Source organism: Phycomyces blakesleeanus (genome assembly GCF_001638985.1).
Source record: "Phycomyces blakesleeanus NRRL 1555(-) unplaced genomic scaffold PHYBLscaffold_35, whole genome shotgun sequence".
Taxonomy (NCBI): Eukaryota; Fungi; Mucoromycota; class Mucoromycetes; order Mucorales; family Phycomycetaceae; genus Phycomyces; species Phycomyces blakesleeanus.
The window spans coordinates 152,753-170,164 of NW_017265165.1; the positions used below are offsets into that span (position 1 = coordinate 152,753).

The following is a 17,412-nucleotide window of genomic DNA, read 5'->3' on the forward strand; positions in this document are numbered from 1 at the left end:
ATGTGACGGTTATTCGGTGCCACATTCACCAAACCAGAAAAAAATAGGGTAGGCGCCACTTGATCTTTTTGACTATTTTTCTCTTTCATAATTTCTTCTATGCTGGTATGATGGTCTTGTATAGAATTCGTGTTAAAAAAAACTTATGTATGTAGTGTGCTTAGTTAGATACATTTTCTACATTTGCAAATGTATATCCAAAGCAAACACCACTTCTTAAGCAAGTCTATTTTGATCTAGTTCTGGGTAAGTAATGTTAGCCAGAAAAGGAATTCACGTGCGTTTGGCTTATACTACCATTAGAAAAGACATGGAAGCAGGTCAAGATAGAGAAAGTAGACAGTCTAAGTCTATGTGCTATAGTAGCGCATGAGCCAGGAACACCGGTAAAGGCACTATTGTAAATGTGTACTGTGTACTCATCACAGCCTTTAGTTGGATCAAAGACACATTATATTGCCAATTCACCAGGAGACCCAATTATCTGTGGCACGGTAAGAAGTAGATAAAATCATAATCATTATTAATATTAATATTAGTATTTCAATCAGACTAGCCACGATTTTCGTTTCCATTACAGAAGCAGGATTATCAAATACACTTCAAGGCACCCCTCCAACGTAAATATACATATATATATATATTTGTATTATACACTATCAACACTATTCATGCTCACCTTCTCACCATCTCTTCATCTGTATCTTTAGGCAAATAACGTTGGCCATAGTTTCTCCAGATTCCACCACCGTTTATTATCATGTAGAAAAGGGGCTCGTGGGACCCAAAGACAAGATATGAGTTTTATCACAAGTTCTTTTTTTATTATTATTATTACTGCCAATAATAAATCCTAATTAAAATACTCGGCCTGTTCGTCGTACTGTCTTTGTCCACGCCACACTGCTAACCATCACTATCACTGCATCCAACAATCCGATTTCTTGCAGTGCTTTAAAAGTATATTGTCTGGATTGAGCAGCATAAGCTCTCCCATGAGCCCACGCCTGCCCAGTAGAAACTAAAGCAAGTACCAACAGAGCCGAACGTTCCGAAGCCACCTTTCTTTCTTTTAGTGCCAGACCAGCCAGCAAACCAAATGCGAGATGCATAACCCCAATCATACGAAATGCATCTGTCGCAAGGGTTTTAGATGGCTCTACAATGGTTCTAAATGTAACCAGGTAGCGCTTTGAAGTCTTGGTTGGGCTTCCGATCAATACGCGAGCAGCCGCAAGATGGTAGATTAAGTTGATGAGCAATGGAAGATTGTTGTCTCGGAATATAAAGTCTACAATAGCACTGAGAACAGTGCGCCAAGTAGGCCAGGCAGAAGACGGCGCGGTTGGGATTGGAAGAGGTGCTGCTACAGGAGCAGGAGGTAATGACTCAAGAGACACTGACCCATCCATAGCAGCAAGTTGCTCAAGGCGTGCGGTGTTTATGGTATACTGACTGACTGGTAGAACCGAAAGAGGTGATGTTGGCTGTGACGGAGGGGAATAGCTCTGTTGAAAGCTTGAGTGATTACTGTGAATTACACTATCGTCAATGTCCAGCTCGGATTGCTGAGACACCAAGGATGCAGTAGACATGTCAAGTGTATCAGACATGGTAGAAACAAGATGAGCGCGGATATAAGAAAATCACATGAAAAATAGTAGTTAAAGTAATCCTATTATTATTATTTGGTTAGTAAAAATAAAATAAAATAAATAAGTCAAGATTCTCACCTTAAAGGTTTCACGACGCAAGCTTTTTTTAATATTTTATTTTATTTTCTTATTATAATATCTGTAGTGTTTAGGAGTCAATATTTGCTGGCTTGAAAAAAAAAATAGAGAACTTAATAAAAACTTGCAAATATTTTTGATAGTTTAAGGACAAGTTTCGAGTGGTGTTTTAGCTAAACAGTTCTTTTAAAAAAAAATTCAATTTTAATTTCTCTCATTTCTTTTCTAGTATAATTCAAAAATGAAGGCACCTTTACAATATTCCACATTTTTAATACTGTTTTTTTAGCACATTTATATATCTACAGTAGACATAAAGAAATCCTCTCTTACTACCACCCAGTACAAAAAGAAATCCACTGAATTATCCAAGAAATGTAATGGTTTACCATAAATCTATCCTGGGACCCTGTCTAAACTTTCCAAAAGATAGCTGGAAACATAAAGACAAGTGTTTTTAACGTACAAAATCTGTCGATCAAGATGACATGAAATCTGTGTTTGTAGAGTAAATGTCCTATTCCTACACTCTTGATTAAATTCGTGGTATCTATTGTGAAATACAGACCAGTTTCTCATGACCAAGACAAAATCTGAAACAAGATTGAGGTGTAGATTTTCTGTTAGGCTTTTGTTGGTTTGGAATTGCTTTATGTTAGAATAGGTGTATAGCTTGCAGAATAAATGATTATAGCCAGTTTGACTTGTGATATCTGCATAAAAGAAACTGAGGATGAATTCACTTTCTGATCTGATTAAAAAATGAAAGGAAAAGTCTTTGAGAGGGCTTGTTCAACAGCAAGAACATCAAGTTGTTTGATTTTAATATTTTCTTAACAAAAAGATAGTTCTACAAAACTTAAGAATCTTGAGTTTTTCTTCTTCTTTACGTTACCTGATTGTGTATAGGTAGCGTCTTGGTCTGGTCACAGTAGAGTCCTTATCCGTACAGTATAACAGAAATTTTCTTCCAAGGTCAAAAACATTGTAATGACCAGGAATTATTTCATGTTCTTCTAATAAAAAAAATTATGGATATAGACACTCCTCTTCGAGCCAATAATATTAACCCTTTTAAAGTGGGCTCTTGGGAAGTGTTGATAATCTAACCTGAGATGAATGTACTAGCATTATTTGCTTGAATTGTTTCTCTGAGTCTCATTGTTCTGGATAGGTCATCAATGCAGTTATGACATATGGGAACACATTTCTGTCTACTGCTAAAGAAGCCATGGATCGCATGACAAGTACAAAAGAATAGCATACTTGGTATAAAATCAGATGATAGATTGGGGTATCGATAGCTAACGATGACTCCAAATAAAGAAGATCTATTAAGGTGTTTCACCAGTTTTAAAGGTTTGAAAATCAAGAATTCTATGGTTTAATCATTAACCAATAATAATCAATATATATAAAAAAGCTGGTCGGCACCCTTGTATTTCCTTTCGCTTTTATATGTATATTCATAGAAGAAGAAGAAGAAAGCTGATAAATATATAATCTGAGTATATAAGAACTCAAGCTTGAATTAGATGCTTATATATTGGAATCATCAAGTTTTTAGATGGACAATACCCAATACTTTTGCAAATTAAGCTACCACACGTTTCTTAATATTCAAACCTATAAAATTAGTGAATCACCCAACACTAACTCTTGACATAATTGATTTGTACACTATAATTACTTACCAAGGTTGTGGCAAAGTTATGTTAATGATACAAGAAATATTCATAAAATTGAAAGAAGAAGAAAAGCAATCGCTTGTGAAATTTTTCTCTTCTGTATTATTGGTATAAAAAGCCTTTATTCCCTAACTTTATTTACCTATCAATATTATTGTCATATAGAACAGGGCTCTCTCTCTCTCTTTTGCGAGATATCTTAGTTTTTTTTTACTGGCAAGTCCTTTAAATAATAATTTTATCTCACCTATATTTTTAGACGTTTTGTCTAATTATGTTCATAGATTCGCTTGTGTATGACACTATATTTGCCAGTATGTGAAAGATAGTAATAATATGGGCTATTAGTGAAAACATATTAACTTCAATTGTATTTATTCCTTATCAATGGATACCATTATATAGAACACAGTAAATTTATACATTTATTTAGTACCCACTACAAAATGGTATAGTAATCTAAGCTGTTAAACACACCTTAAGTATAGTATAGTATAATATATATTATGAAGCCTGCTTTTGTAAAAAAAAATGTGGCTGAAAAGAACAAGAAGAAAATTCGGGCCATAGTTATTTAGTAAACATGGCCCAAATTCTAGTTTCAATTTTAAAGTAGTGCTGTTACGGGAGTACTGTACGCTCGAGTAACCAACCATTCCTTACTCCATACTTTTGGTCTTTAGAAATTACAGTTTGACTTGTTTTGTAATCATTATTGCCATTAAGCCATAAATCAGGTTTAATAGTGAGCGTATAAAAATATATTCTATTATTAATGGCAGAGTATCTTATCATGAGCATTCTCACGGTCTCATGAATAGTATTCATGTTCATGTTTGCTCTTTTAAGAAGGTCTATTATTCTACGCAGCAAGTTTTTTTTTGGTAGCTTTCTTTAATGGACAGCTTGAGTAACTCTTGTTTATTTTAGGGAGTGAAGCGGGGAGTCTAGAAAGCAAGAAAGCAAGGGGGAGACTCCTACAGCTATTTAATCCTAGATGTTACTAGCCCACATGTGCTTGTAATTTAGAAGAAGATGTCAAATACACCATTGCGTCTACTTTATATATATTAATTTTATTTCAAAATAAATACAAAAAATTCATGGCAAACTTTGTGGAATTTGACTTTGTGAGAGGTACCATCAAAAAGACCTTTTTTTTATTTTATTTTATTAAAGTTTTTGTTTAAACGAAACCCGTGCTGTTGCGAACACAGATACAATATTCTCTGTAACCTGCCAATTCTTAAGGATATCCTTGCTTCCTTTTCACATAAAGAGAAGTGAAAAAATTGTATTATATTTATACACATCTTGTATCTCTTGTATCTCTATCTCTTATATCTCTTAATGATCTGCGTATTATAAAACTTTCTTATTTTATTTTACTTTATTATATTTTAAGAAACAGATTTTTTTTCTTTGACTACACAACGGTGGGACTATGGGTTTGTAACACATACAAAGTTTTTTTTTTTTTTTGGTTTTGTGACATTTTACTCTATTAGAGCTCCTACATTTTCTTTGTAATGGCTGATGTACCATACATTGTCTGGTTAATGTGGTTTTGGTTTTTCAATCTTGTTTTTTTTATTGTTCATTATTACTAATAATTCATCCCATTATATATGATATATGTTAATAATATAAAGCTATATCACATATAACATTTCTTTGTTCCTTTCATATATAAAGATATATATATATATATATATATTAGATAAGTACCTTTCTTGGTTTTCAGATTATGTGTACAACAAAGGCCTTAATGAATAGCCGAAGCAATTATCGACCTGAAAATATGGGGGGAGGAAAATATTCTATTATAGCCATGACTACGACTATTGCTATGGCTACGGCTACGGCTACGGTTATTGCTATGACTACAGGTATTTTCTGCTATTAATAATATTCTAGCCAGCATTATTATCATTATTATCATTATTATCCATTCGGTACATAGACTTTTATTGTTTTGAGTATTTACGATACACTATATATTCTTATCATTATTCTGGGAATGCCCTAATTATCACTGCTGCTCTGAATTGTATTGCTTCTCAATTCACAAAACACTAAATAGACTAGAATAAGACCGAGACTTTCCAATTCTGAGTACAGCCTTTGTCGCACGGATCTTGAGATATAAAAAAATAAATATAAATAAAAGTGCAGGCATTTGAAATCTAGGTATATCAGTTATGATTGAACAAATCAACCAAAGAATAAATAAAACCGGATCAAATTTAGCTTAAAGACAATAAATATTAGCAAAAATAAAATCAGGGTAACATAACATCGGATTCTCAACGGTCGCTTCTATGTATATGTACATATGTGTACATATTAATCAAAGAACATTATTTTCTTATTATCTTCTTTAAATATTGAGCAAATCTAAGAAACAGTTTCGGAATAGATTGGTATACATATAGTGCAATCAATTGTAACATATTCCGTTATCAAAAGCATAAATGCTGTATTAAATCTTTATTTGATTATTTAACGTGTACTGCTATAAAATAGACTAAATTCTTCTCGAGCTCCATGGACTACGGTTAATAGAGAATAATTACATAATACACCCTAAATTATATAAAAATGATAATAATTCGTTATTCTTATCCCTTCTTTTTTTTCTGCCATAATATAGTACTGTATAAACTATCTACGGTTTAATATATGCTTTTATGCTCCAATTCATTTATTATTTATTTTGTTTATTATTATTTGTCAACCCTGTAACCATGGAGATATATATATATATAAAAGATAGATTTGATTTCCCGGCATGAATCTAAATATGTTAACAGCTTTTCCCAAAATTATATTTTAGTTACTTTAAATGGCAATGTATTGCAAACCTGACAAAACGTGGGTTTTTTCCATGTACCATTGGCACATCAAACGTTCTTTTTTTTATTTTATTTTTGTTTTGCAGGTAACATTTATATTCTATTATCTCTAATTAAAAAAAAAAGAAAAAACCTACAAAAAATTCAAAGCAGGTATTCAAATACTCTATATACAAGTCGATAGATATGTGTAAACGAATATGATGGGTTTAATTCAGCATCTAAAAATACTAGTCTACTCTTTGGTTATTTATTTTTTATTGGATGCTATGAGTGTAGATTTCTGGTTTAAATAGGCGCGTAAATTATCTTGTGAAAGATCTGTTAATTTGCACAGTAAACTTTGGATCCTATTGAACCAACATGTACATTTAGAGTATTCGCTTATCGTAGCAAGAATAAGTTACAAAAGAAAATTTTCAGCAAGATATATAAAGTGTGTTATGGTCCCTAGAAGTCATTTACTTTCCTCTTTTCTTCTTCTTCTTTAATGGAAATAAGTATTACAGTATGTTGAAAATAAAGGAATAGCTTGATTTGTGTCGGTTGTGTAGCGCAAAATTGAATTCATCTCATCTCTTGGCTTACTTACACCAGCTTGATAACGAGTAAACATGAGATAATGTAGGATGCGTAGTCGTTTTTCTTATTCTTCTGCCTTTATCTAAATAAAGAGATTATAACTTATTAACGAAAAGCAATAATACGTTGTATCATTTAGATAGCAATATAGTAAAGATAATAATTATAAATTTACTGTCACTTGAGCTGTACTAGTGTAACAGATATTTAGTTAGGTGGCTATATACTACAAGTAAGCCAATTGACCGTAGACTCGCGTTTCTACTTGACTATCTTACCTGGCAAATGATCCGTTTATAGAGTCTCGGTCGCTGACTTAGTGTGCCCGAAAAAAAAAAGACTAAACATGTGCTGAATGTCCTTTTTCAAGTGCATATTGCTCACGCTGAGCAATATATTTTAGATAGGTGTCACAATAGATGTCTCAATGGCTTGTAGTCTCTACGAGTTAATAGTGATGTAGTATTCAAAGGGTTCAATCAAGGTATCATTAGTAAGAATCATGGGTGCTAAAGACATTGGAAAACATTATGTTTTTTTTGGGTTGTTCCCCGCTTTATTGTACGGTTCTATATCTTTGAATTTTTTTTAAAAAAAAAAAATTCAAAAAACTTACACTTCACACTCAATTGAGTTCAATGGGACCTATTGACACTTGGTCAAAACGTAGATACGAATGAGGCGCTCTTTACACGTCTCTTTCTCTCTTTTTGGCCTTTATGCGAAACACAGCGAATCAAACTCGTGCCCTGTAGAACAATGAAATGGAATTAGGCGGAGATTTAGTCATCCAACCGATACCACAGACGTTTGAATGCTCTCTGAGTGGTCAATGTTCCTTCTATGTTTTCGGAATAGCTTTAGCCAAACTTCTGAATCATTAAGACAAAAATAAGTACAGACATGATACAAGATAGCTAGCCACAACAAAGAATCATATTTGCACTCACTCACGCACGTCCACACACACACACACACACACACACATAGACACATAGACACATAGACACAGACACACAGACACACAGACACACGGTTGTAATAAAGAAAATACCAATTTATTTCTTTGTTTCTTTATTTGGTTGTTGCCATTTCTTCTATATGAAGACTTGGTGGTTAGAAATAGCCAACATACAGGAAAGTTGTTTGGCAATAAACTTTTGGAATTCGACACCCCCAAAAAAAAATCCTTCAAGTTTACTAAAAAAGCTTCCAAATCAATGTTACACACCAAGTGTTCTGTATACGTTATTTATTTGGTTTTCATAAGATAATGCAATGTATTTTAAAAAAATATGCTCCGTCTCGTTTTGTATCTATGTGCTCATGAGGATATGGAAAAATGGGGTAAAGATGGAATGAGATTCGAATAAGGAGGTTTGGGTTCTCGTGGGTGGGTGGTGGTGGGGGAGAGGGGGTGATAATAATATTGAATAATGGAAAGGATGTTGATGACGAGGAAATTTTTTTTCTGGAGAACAGTACTTCTTGACTTTTACTGCTCCTTGATGCTCAGAAGAGACATGATCTTCTCAAGCTTGGGATTGCCACCCAACTCGGCAATCTCGTCTGCTGCCTCCTTCTCAATGTTGGTGAGGAATTTGCGGCAGTAGTTAAAGGTATCGGTCTTTTCGAGAAGCTGAAGAGCAAACTGCTTCAGCTCGATTGAAGAGCTTTTTTGTTTGAGGATGTTGATGAGCTGGCGGTTGTTAGGGTCGGCATGAATGGAATGGATGATTGGGAAAGAGAATTTGCCTTCGGTAAGGTCCTCGCAGAAGCCCTTGTTGTCAGCGTACTAAAGACAGAAAACACAACATGATAAGCAAAAATAAGAAACTCAAGATTTACTATACAAGTCATACTTACTGTTTTTGATTGAAGGTTCATGTAATCATCTCTAACCTGGAAATGAATACCAATCTTTCCAACAAGACCAGTGTAATCACTAAAGGTAGACAACGCTATTAGAAAATTTGCACTTTTCTATGTGTGTGTGTGTCTGAATATTCAAAGATATATTATATATTCGGTCTACTTACCGCTCAGAATTGCTGGCTTCTTGCATCAGCTTTACTGCCAAACGCAAAAGACCACCGGTTTCTGATGATTGATAAGATAATCAATTGGTCAAGATGAGCTGTGATGAGATACTTTTTTTTAATAAGAAAAAAAGAAAAAAAACAACTTACTGTTGTCGACCATTTCAATGAATTCCTCTTCGGAAGGGCATGTCAGAGTATCTCTCCAGAATAGTTCCATGCCTAGTTACACAATAAACTGTCAGAAGCCTGCCATTTGTGTAGTCTAGAAGGAGCCTAAATGGGTTACACGTACCTTGTCCCCGATGGAGATTCACGAGTTCCTCTGGCACACAAAGAAAATAAAAATAAAACTCAATCAGAAATTTTGCTTTGGAAGCAGTAATCTAAAAAGAAAGAAAAAGAGATTTATAGACATAGGCCATGGACTTACCGGTGTAGATAATGACCATCTTGGGGTTGTTAAGCTTGTTAAGCTCCGAGAGTGCCAAGAAATAGACATAGTTTGCGCAATTGATTGTCTGGGGAATACCGTACAAGTGGTGAGCGGCAGGAACACCACGGCGTAAGATAGAGCCATCCTCAACATCGTCAATCCTATTTGTGTGGAGTGTCAATGGGCTTATTGAAGACATGTAACAGGAAAGGGCGTATGTTGTAAGCTTACAAGAGACTGGCGCTGTGGAGCATCTCAATGACACGGGTGATGACATTGAGGGATTCCTTGGGGACATTAATCCAGTAGTCAAATGCCTCAATCATCTTTGCGCGAACATCTTTTCCTGGGTTGTTGCAGAGATAGGTAAAGGGCTCGAGAAGGATCTAATGAAGAGTAAATATTGCCAATCCAGTATGATTAATGTAGAGCAGATAATCACCTCCTCCTGGTTCTTCTTGGTGCTGGACTTGACCGGCAAGTCAGCAAAGGCGACATTGGAGTGGGGCTCAACAAAGGTGTTCTTGGAATCAAATTGGACAGTAAGCATTGTGAATGATTGAATAATGAAATGGAAAAGAAAGCAGAAGAGAATTTTTGTGTGGTTTTTATAATTTGATATTAATTGGGGGTTTTTTTTTTTTTTTTTTTTTGGTAATTGCTTTCAAAGACAAAGAGAGAGTGAGAGGGGGGAGAGGAATTGGGGGTGGGTGACAAGCTCGGACACGTTGGATAAGAACGAGGTTCAGTGCTACGGTGCTACTGCTTCCTACCTTAAACGCAACTCACAGTTTGGTACCCCTGCGGAAGCATGACCGGTTGCACAGCTACACTCCTTCTTCCGCTCTCTCATTTCTTTCTCTATTTCTCAATTTCTTTCTTTCACTCCCCCTCTTTTTTTTTATTTGGTTTCTCCAAGACTCCTTTTTGGTCAGTTTGACGGCTACCATGGTAGTAATGGTACTAGACAGCTGATTCATGTGGCTAAAAGACAATGAAATTGTAATATTTTAATCTATATATGTAATAAGGTAGCAAAATTTTGTCTTCTAAAATAAAAAATAAAATATATATATAAATTTATGACCGCCAAGGTTTATAACCGCGACATGTTTGTGCCTGCAATCTGGATTTTATTGTGCTGTATTTGCACCGTGTATCATTAAACAGATGAACATTCGCAGACGATCCGCTGAGTGCAACATCAATATGATGGTCTGGTAATCTTTTTATTAGAGGTCTCTTTCTTTTATTTTATATCCTTACTACTTTTAGAACCCAAGTCTTCTCTATTCTCTATCTGTTTGAGTGTCCGAGCGCTTCTCTATCTTTAACTTTCTACAAATCTCTCTCTCTCTCTCTTTTATATATATAGATGTATTATACTTTATACTTTATACTTTATTTATATTATATTATATATTATATATATATATATATATATTGTGTGTGTGCGCATGTCTGTGTGTTGTATAATTTTATTCGCAAAACGTCACCAGACTCTTGTTCTCTTCAACTAAATCCCCCACACTGTACAACACTTGGTCTACTACGCCTGCTGCTGGGGCCCTGATGACATGTTCCATCTTCATTGCCTCAAGTACCACCAGAACGCTATCTTTTTCAATCTTCTGTCCAGCCTGGACCAATACTTGGGAGATCTTACATGGCATGGGGGTCTTGACTGAACCAGCTGCACCATTTGCATCTTCACCACCTGTAACATATGCTGGGACAGCCAATCGTACATCTGTTCTACCATACTTTTATATGATACATAAAACATATATTATTGAGTACACTTACAGCCTCACTTAACAATACATGTAACTCATAACCTTCCTATCAACATTACCTCATTAAACACGGCAACCTTGTCATTGTGTACAACAACATTGGATTTTACTGATTTATTATCGATATTCGATACCCACTGGCCATCTACGTCCCGAGAAATAACGACATCTGAATAGATCTTGAGTGTTTCTGAGCTCTGGCGCACCTCAAGATCCAGTGTGTTGGTCGAATTGGGTGTAACAAGCACATCGTATTCTACATTGTCCACAATGAATACAGTCTTGGAACTATCTTTAGTGTTTAAACGGAAGCCATTGTGAAGATTAGACCAAGGACTAAAAGGATCTATTTTAAAGAAGAAGAAGAAGAAGAAGATATAGAATTAATTTATCATTAGTACCATTCGAATACTTGCATTTGTATTCTTTAGTTTTATCAAATAAAGTAGAATAATAATAATAATCATAATCATAATCATAATCATAATCATAATCATAATCATAATAATAAAAAAAAAGACTTGTATAATTGTATATTTATACCTTTGGCACTCGGTTTAATTGCTGTGGCCTCTTGGTGTCGGATCACACCCGCAGCCAGGGCAAGTGTGACAGGGTTAGGCGGGACAGGTACACCCAATAAGTCTTGTTCGAATTCCTAATACCATGCAAATGTTATACATTTTATATATATATAGATTTAGACGATAGCTGTATCTGCTGCTAATCTAATTAAGCTTACCTGAATAAAGCCAGTCTCTACTTCTCCTTTGATAAAGGCAGGGTGGCTGGCAACCTTTCTCAAAAAGTCAATATTGGTATTTAGTCCAACAACCTATTATTTATTGATTATCGACATCAATTGTCCGCAGTTAGTATCAATAATCTAGCTTATCTTTCGAGACATTAGTTTAATTGCTTTACTTGATATTGCTCCAATGCAAGGCGGAAACGGCGAAGAGCATCATCACGATTATCACCGCGTACGACAAGCTTAGAGATCATTGGATCATAGTATACACTGATCTGATCACCTTCGATAAACCCAGTCTCTAATCGAACATCTCCAGAAGTAGGCGGGGTGCGAACACTGAAAAGCGGTCCTGTATCTGGCAAGAAATTGCTACATAAAATAAAACAAACCGTTATATATATATTATTTAGGGAATTAAGCCTCTTTTACTACTACTACTTCTTCTTCTTCTTCTTTTTATGCCTACTTTGTTGGGTTCTCAGCATAGACGCGTGCCTCAAATGCATGACCAGTCAAGGATAATTGACTTTGAGACATTGGAAGTGTGTTACCGGACGCAACCTAAATGTTTAATCATAAGCTTCTTCCTCTTCTTCTTTAACTTCTTTGACTTCTTCTTGGTTTGTGTAAAGGTTGGATTGATGATCGCCTTTATTTATCTTACTTCTAGCTGCCACTGAACCAAATCAGTGTTGGTGACCATTTCAGTGACAGGATGCTCAACCTAAAAATAACAGCAATTATGTCTCGTTTTCAAACTGCCAAAATGAGATGTAACCAAGATGAGCACAACTAACCTGGAGGCGGGTGTTCATTTCCATAAAGTAGAATTTCTTGTCAATGTTGTCCATAATGAACTCGACCGTGCCTGCATTCTCATAACCAACTGCACGGGCTGCAGCTACTGCTTTTGCACCCAAATCAGCACGGATCTCTTCCGACAGGCCGGGAGCAGGGGCCTCCTCAATGACTTTCTGGTGACGACGCTGGACTGAGCAATCCCGCTCAAACAAATGAACCACGTTGTTGTGCTGATCTGCAAAAACTTGTACTTCCACATGGCGAGGGCGCTCGAGGTATCTTTCGATCAAAACCTTGTCATCACCAAAGGACTTGATTGACTCCTGCTTGGATGAAGACAGCATCTGTTCAAATTCATCCGGAGTACGAACAATTCGCATACCCTTTCCTCCTCCTCCCTTAATAGCCTTGATCAGCACAGGGTAGCCAATCAGAGAAGCCTGTTCCTTTAAGAATGCGACATCTTGGTTGTCTCCGTGATAACCAGGCACCACAGGAACACCAGCTCTCTCCATAATATACTTTGATTCACTGGATCCCAAGGCAGAAAACACAGCATAGGTTGAGTACAATTTTCTTTTTTCTTTCTTGCTTCACCATATACGGCTCACTTATCTTACTCACCTCTTTGATCCCATTGAACGCATCGCATCACCAGAAGGACCAATAAAAGCAAGTTTTTCTGCCTTTACACGGTCAGAAAAGTCGGCATTTTCTGACAAGAAACCATAGCCTGGATGAATAGCCTAAGTAAAGGTTGGCATGAGATTAAATTGAACGAGTGATCATTATTACTGCTGTTACAATTTATGTTAAACACATACATATATCTTATTCTTATTCTTGTTCTAATTTCACCACCAACAGAAAAAAAATTACCCACCTGAGATCCACTCTTCTTGGCCACTTCAATGATCTTGTCAATCGAAAGGTAGCTCTCAGCCGATGCTGGCGGACCAATCCAATATGCCTCATCGGCCTTTTTTATTATTATTTTATTTTACCACATACATTCATAATTAATTCATGGTATGCTTAATATAACATCCATAATATCATCCACTCACCATCTTCACATGCTGGGCATGCACATCTGCGTCACTATAGACTGCTACGGTCTTTATGCCAAGCGACTTTGCTGTACGCATGACACGGCAAGCAATCTCACCTCTATATTTCCATTCAATATCAATGAATAAAATGCCAATCACATCCTATATATTCCTCCTCTCCTTTTCTTTCATATTCTTCTCTTTTTGTCGGTTTGGAGAATATATCATCGGGATCTGATGTGTAGTTAAACTCACCTATTGGCGATCAAGATCTTATCAAAAAGAGATTTGCGTTCTATAGATCAAGATGTTAGCAGGGCATATAACAGATCGTGGGAATATATTAATTAAATTGCGTACCAACTGAAGTACTGTACCAGGAACGAGTGACAGTAAGGGTGGCCGTGGTCCAGCGGTTCGGTAAGACCTTTGTAGACAATGCTACAGTAGTCTTACAAGCTCTCAAATGGGTAAACATGATGCACTCTGACACACACAATAGAAAAAAAAAGAGGGGGAAGAAGGAGAGAAGAGTGTAAGTGGGGTAAGGGTTTGCAAAAAGGAAACCGAGAAACACAAATGCTTAAACGCGTGGGAAAAAAAGCACTCTGCCTTGCTATTGGGTTAGAAGAAAGAAAGAAGCAAGACATTAAATTCACGAGTCACATACAAGGTTGAGCTTGTGTGAAATCCACATACAAATTTACTCTATTTTACTTTTTTTGTGTACATGTGTGTGTGTGTGTGTGTGTGGGTATTATATGCATGGTGAATGCCTTTAATATATTGCCAAAGCAGATCAGCACAGAGCCATACAACATATCACATACACATAGTCTTATTGGACTCAAGGTGATTTTTTTTGAACACATCATGTGAGAATCGAATTTAGTGAAATCGGAATTCAAAGCCAAGGTTGGACTATGGAGTGGTAGGAAAGGCAACAAGGCAATAAGATCAAAGCAAAGCAAACCAAACCAAGGAGATTAGAATATGTATGCTCTAGGATTCAAATATGTTTTTCTTCTGTCTGTCTCTTTAAGCCTTGGGAATATATTTATTATATAGTGAGACCAAAAAAATATGTATTAAAATAGATGCAAGGTTATCAGAGCAGTTAAGGATGATACATGATATCTTGAGGAAACTACTTGCTTATAATTTTACGACAGATATATATCTATTTAGTCCTTACACACACACACTAAATTGCCACTTATTCTCCTAAGCCAACGGTCGACTGATTAGACACTATAGAAAGTCAAGACATTTTTGTTAAAAAATAAATAAATAAAATAAAATCATACAGATCTTGATGGATTTGGATCGAGTTTATTACGATATCTTTCTACTTGAAATTTAAGATGATTCGTCTTTCCACTTCCACAACAAAAGTGAATATTCTGAGGTGTCTTGCTTATTTGGATGAGATCCTCAATAATAATAATAATAGCAGTAATCTAAAATGCCTCAATTTCATTAAAATAGCAAAGCATCATAGAAAAGATATATTGTGCACTAGTAAAATTGAACCAGAAAGAAAGGCAAGAGAGAGAGAGATAGAGAAGAGGTATAAATTACCGGGGAATAATAGCTGTAATTGGTCTGAGAACGCGTCAATCCTCTATGGACAGCTTTCCAACACAACGGGAACATCAACGAAATTAGAAAACTAACAAGAATTCGCATTCTATGCCCCCTTTTTCTTCTTCTCCCTGCTCTGTCCTGACCACTACAATTACACCAGTGTGTGTGTGTGTGCGTGTGTGTGTGTGTGTATGCGTGCGTGTGCGTCTATTTCGATGAACATCCCAGTCCCCCAAAACCAGGCAGAGATGCCAAAGTCTCAAGACATTCATCTTGATATGTCATTTTCTGTAGACAAAGCACGATACAGAAAGCCGTTACCTCTACCATATTCTGTCCAGATATCCAACAATAACTACCTTGATAACACCAGACCATCTACTTACTCTACGTCTAACAACAGTCGGGCCAATGTTATGTCTTCGCCGATATCTGTCAATATGGCAGGCAGCAGTATTTCCTTGCAAGGCTCGACAATTATATTTCCTCTTCAGACTCACAACAGTACAAAAGAACATCAACAATGGGAATCCTATTTTGATCCACAATACTCGTTCGACATCCAGTCAAAATCCAAGCAGATGAGCAGAAGCACCAGTCGGTTCTATGTTCATACGACGTCGGATAATATTGATCAGATTCCTGAACAGACACGGCTTTCGAGCTCTGGGTTCTATCAATGTGGGGTCGCGCCGTGCTCTAGAATATTTTCTGCTGCACCCACGCCTACCTTGCCTAGCATCGGACATTTGGAGTTTGAAGTGACCCAGCATCATCATCATCATAATAACAACAACAACAATAACAATAATAATAATAATAATAATAGCAATCATACCTCAGCTGTTTTTAAACAGACGATGAATAATCAAATTGAGATCTTGCCTTGTCCGTCGACTTTCTTCAAGGAGCCAGAATACCGACCGATGACTTCTGAAGAGAAGAAACAGGTCGATAGGATGGAATTGCTCAATCTGATCCGACAACAAGGGTTTAAGGACGAGAATGATATTGTACGACACCCTGTAAAAGGGTTTATAAAAGCAGAGAAATGGCCGAAGCATTTGCGGGACCGGGCTGGGAAATGGAAAGACGAGGTACTGGTGTCTACTGAAGATTTATCAGAGAATGTTGCACAAGGGCCGAGTAGAAGATGGTCACTTCCCTGTCGACCGTCATTTCTGTATTTCATCCTTGGGTTCTTCTGTCCGCTTGTCTGGGCCTTTGGGGCTGTTCATACGCCGACTGCACATGCTGGTCAGACTTCGGTGGACAAGCGTGCGGACATGATGTGGAAGTACAGGTGTAGGAATGCGTTTATTCTGCTGTGTGTGATACTTGTTGTAGGCCTTATTCTTGGCATAATTCTCTGGCCAGGTACTATGGGATGGCGAACGAGCAGAGACAAGACATTAACTAGTATTCCTTCATTCTCTTCATAACCTTGTTTTTATATATTTTATTTTACTTTATTTTATTCTTTCATTATCAAAATGCGAGAAATAACAATCAACTCTATACATATTTGTTTACCAAATAAGACAGAGTAACAGATGCTTATGAATTTTGTAGCCTTTTTGAATAAGCTCAATTTCCGAGGTTCCTGAAATAGCTCAATTTGGAATTGACATTTTTATTTAATTATTTTATTATTATTATTATTATTAAATATAATAAGTTAATAATAAATAATAAGTAATAATAATAATTTTAATTATTTTTAATTATTTTTAATTATTTTATTTATTTATTATTTATAATTAGATAAGTAAGTAATTTCCTGATTCATGTTGTTAAGCGTTATCATCTAAGCTGAGGTGACCAATACATAGATAAATATATTAATTATATATTTATAATATATAAACTGTACATTTATACATTTTGTATGTATATAGTAACTAATAGCAATAATAATAAAACTCCCCTCATTCCCTCCTTGTTTCCCTCCTTGTTTTGTGTGTGTGTGTGTGTGTAATTTTGTGCGCCTCACAAATCAAAAATGTATATATGATTATTACAATCATCATGATCGTTTTGGAAAAATCCACGCCAGCCTATTCGCTTGTTGCTAACAATAACATGTTTA

At 35.8% G+C, this 17,412-nt stretch overlaps 6 protein-coding genes across 6 annotated transcripts; 2 read left to right on the plus strand and 4 right to left on the minus strand.

Moving 5' to 3' along the window:
* Nucleotides 1-99: 99 nt before the first annotated feature.
* PHYBLDRAFT_152330 (hypothetical protein) lies at nucleotides 100-801 on the plus strand (the record flags this gene model as incomplete). The annotated part of the gene is made up of 6 exons (XM_018432890.1): nucleotides 100-105; nucleotides 165-246; nucleotides 304-386; nucleotides 436-494; nucleotides 540-620; nucleotides 711-801. 6 exons carry the CDS (start codon nucleotides 100-102, stop codon nucleotides 799-801), a joined length of 402 nt encoding a protein of 133 aa, XP_018284566.1.
* A 56-nt stretch (nucleotides 802-857) lies between these two features.
* Nucleotides 858-1,613, minus strand: PHYBLDRAFT_175076 (hypothetical protein; the record flags this gene model as incomplete). Its single annotated transcript, XM_018437402.1, has 1 exon — nucleotides 858-1,613. One exon carries the CDS (start codon nucleotides 1,611-1,613, stop codon nucleotides 858-860), a length of 756 nt encoding a protein of 251 aa, XP_018284567.1.
* A 516-nt stretch (nucleotides 1,614-2,129) lies between these two features.
* Nucleotides 2,130-3,582, minus strand: PHYBLDRAFT_67409 (hypothetical protein; the record flags this gene model as incomplete). The annotated part of the gene is made up of 4 exons (XM_018441792.1): nucleotides 2,130-2,520; nucleotides 2,629-2,749; nucleotides 2,844-3,110; nucleotides 3,564-3,582. 4 exons carry the CDS (start codon nucleotides 3,580-3,582, stop codon nucleotides 2,130-2,132), a joined length of 798 nt encoding a protein of 265 aa, XP_018284568.1.
* A 4,501-nt stretch (nucleotides 3,583-8,083) lies between these two features.
* On the minus strand, nucleotides 8,084-9,883 carry CarG2 (geranylgeranyl pyrophosphate synthetase; the record flags this gene model as incomplete). Its single annotated transcript, XM_018438842.1, has 8 exons — nucleotides 8,084-8,653; nucleotides 8,725-8,803; nucleotides 8,898-8,958; nucleotides 9,048-9,119; nucleotides 9,193-9,222; nucleotides 9,331-9,494; nucleotides 9,565-9,719; nucleotides 9,776-9,883. 8 exons carry the CDS (start codon nucleotides 9,881-9,883, stop codon nucleotides 8,354-8,356), a joined length of 969 nt encoding a protein of 322 aa, XP_018284569.1. The 3' UTR covers nucleotides 8,084-8,353.
* An 897-nt stretch (nucleotides 9,884-10,780) lies between these two features.
* On the minus strand, nucleotides 10,781-14,225 carry PHYBLDRAFT_183832 (hypothetical protein). The gene is made up of 13 exons (XM_018438843.1): nucleotides 14,097-14,225; nucleotides 13,992-14,031; nucleotides 13,752-13,854; nucleotides 13,568-13,663; nucleotides 13,309-13,430; nucleotides 12,681-13,215; nucleotides 12,548-12,607; nucleotides 12,350-12,444; nucleotides 12,054-12,252; nucleotides 11,872-11,964; nucleotides 11,673-11,787; nucleotides 11,189-11,475; nucleotides 10,781-11,096 (listed from the first exon to the last, which is right to left on the minus strand). Exons 1-13 carry the CDS (start codon nucleotides 14,212-14,214, stop codon nucleotides 10,812-10,814), a joined length of 2,148 nt encoding a protein of 715 aa, XP_018284570.1. The 5' UTR covers nucleotides 14,215-14,225; the 3' UTR covers nucleotides 10,781-10,811.
* A 1,313-nt stretch (nucleotides 14,226-15,538) lies between these two features.
* On the plus strand, nucleotides 15,539-17,228 carry PHYBLDRAFT_175080 (hypothetical protein; the record flags this gene model as incomplete). The annotated part of the gene is made up of 4 exons (XM_018437403.1): nucleotides 15,539-16,084; nucleotides 16,232-16,700; nucleotides 17,088-17,091; nucleotides 17,222-17,228. The coding sequence occupies 4 exons, from the start codon at nucleotides 15,539-15,541 to the stop codon at nucleotides 17,226-17,228; spliced, it is 1,026 nt and encodes a 341-aa protein (XP_018284571.1).
* Between the last annotated feature and the right edge of the window lie 184 nt (nucleotides 17,229-17,412).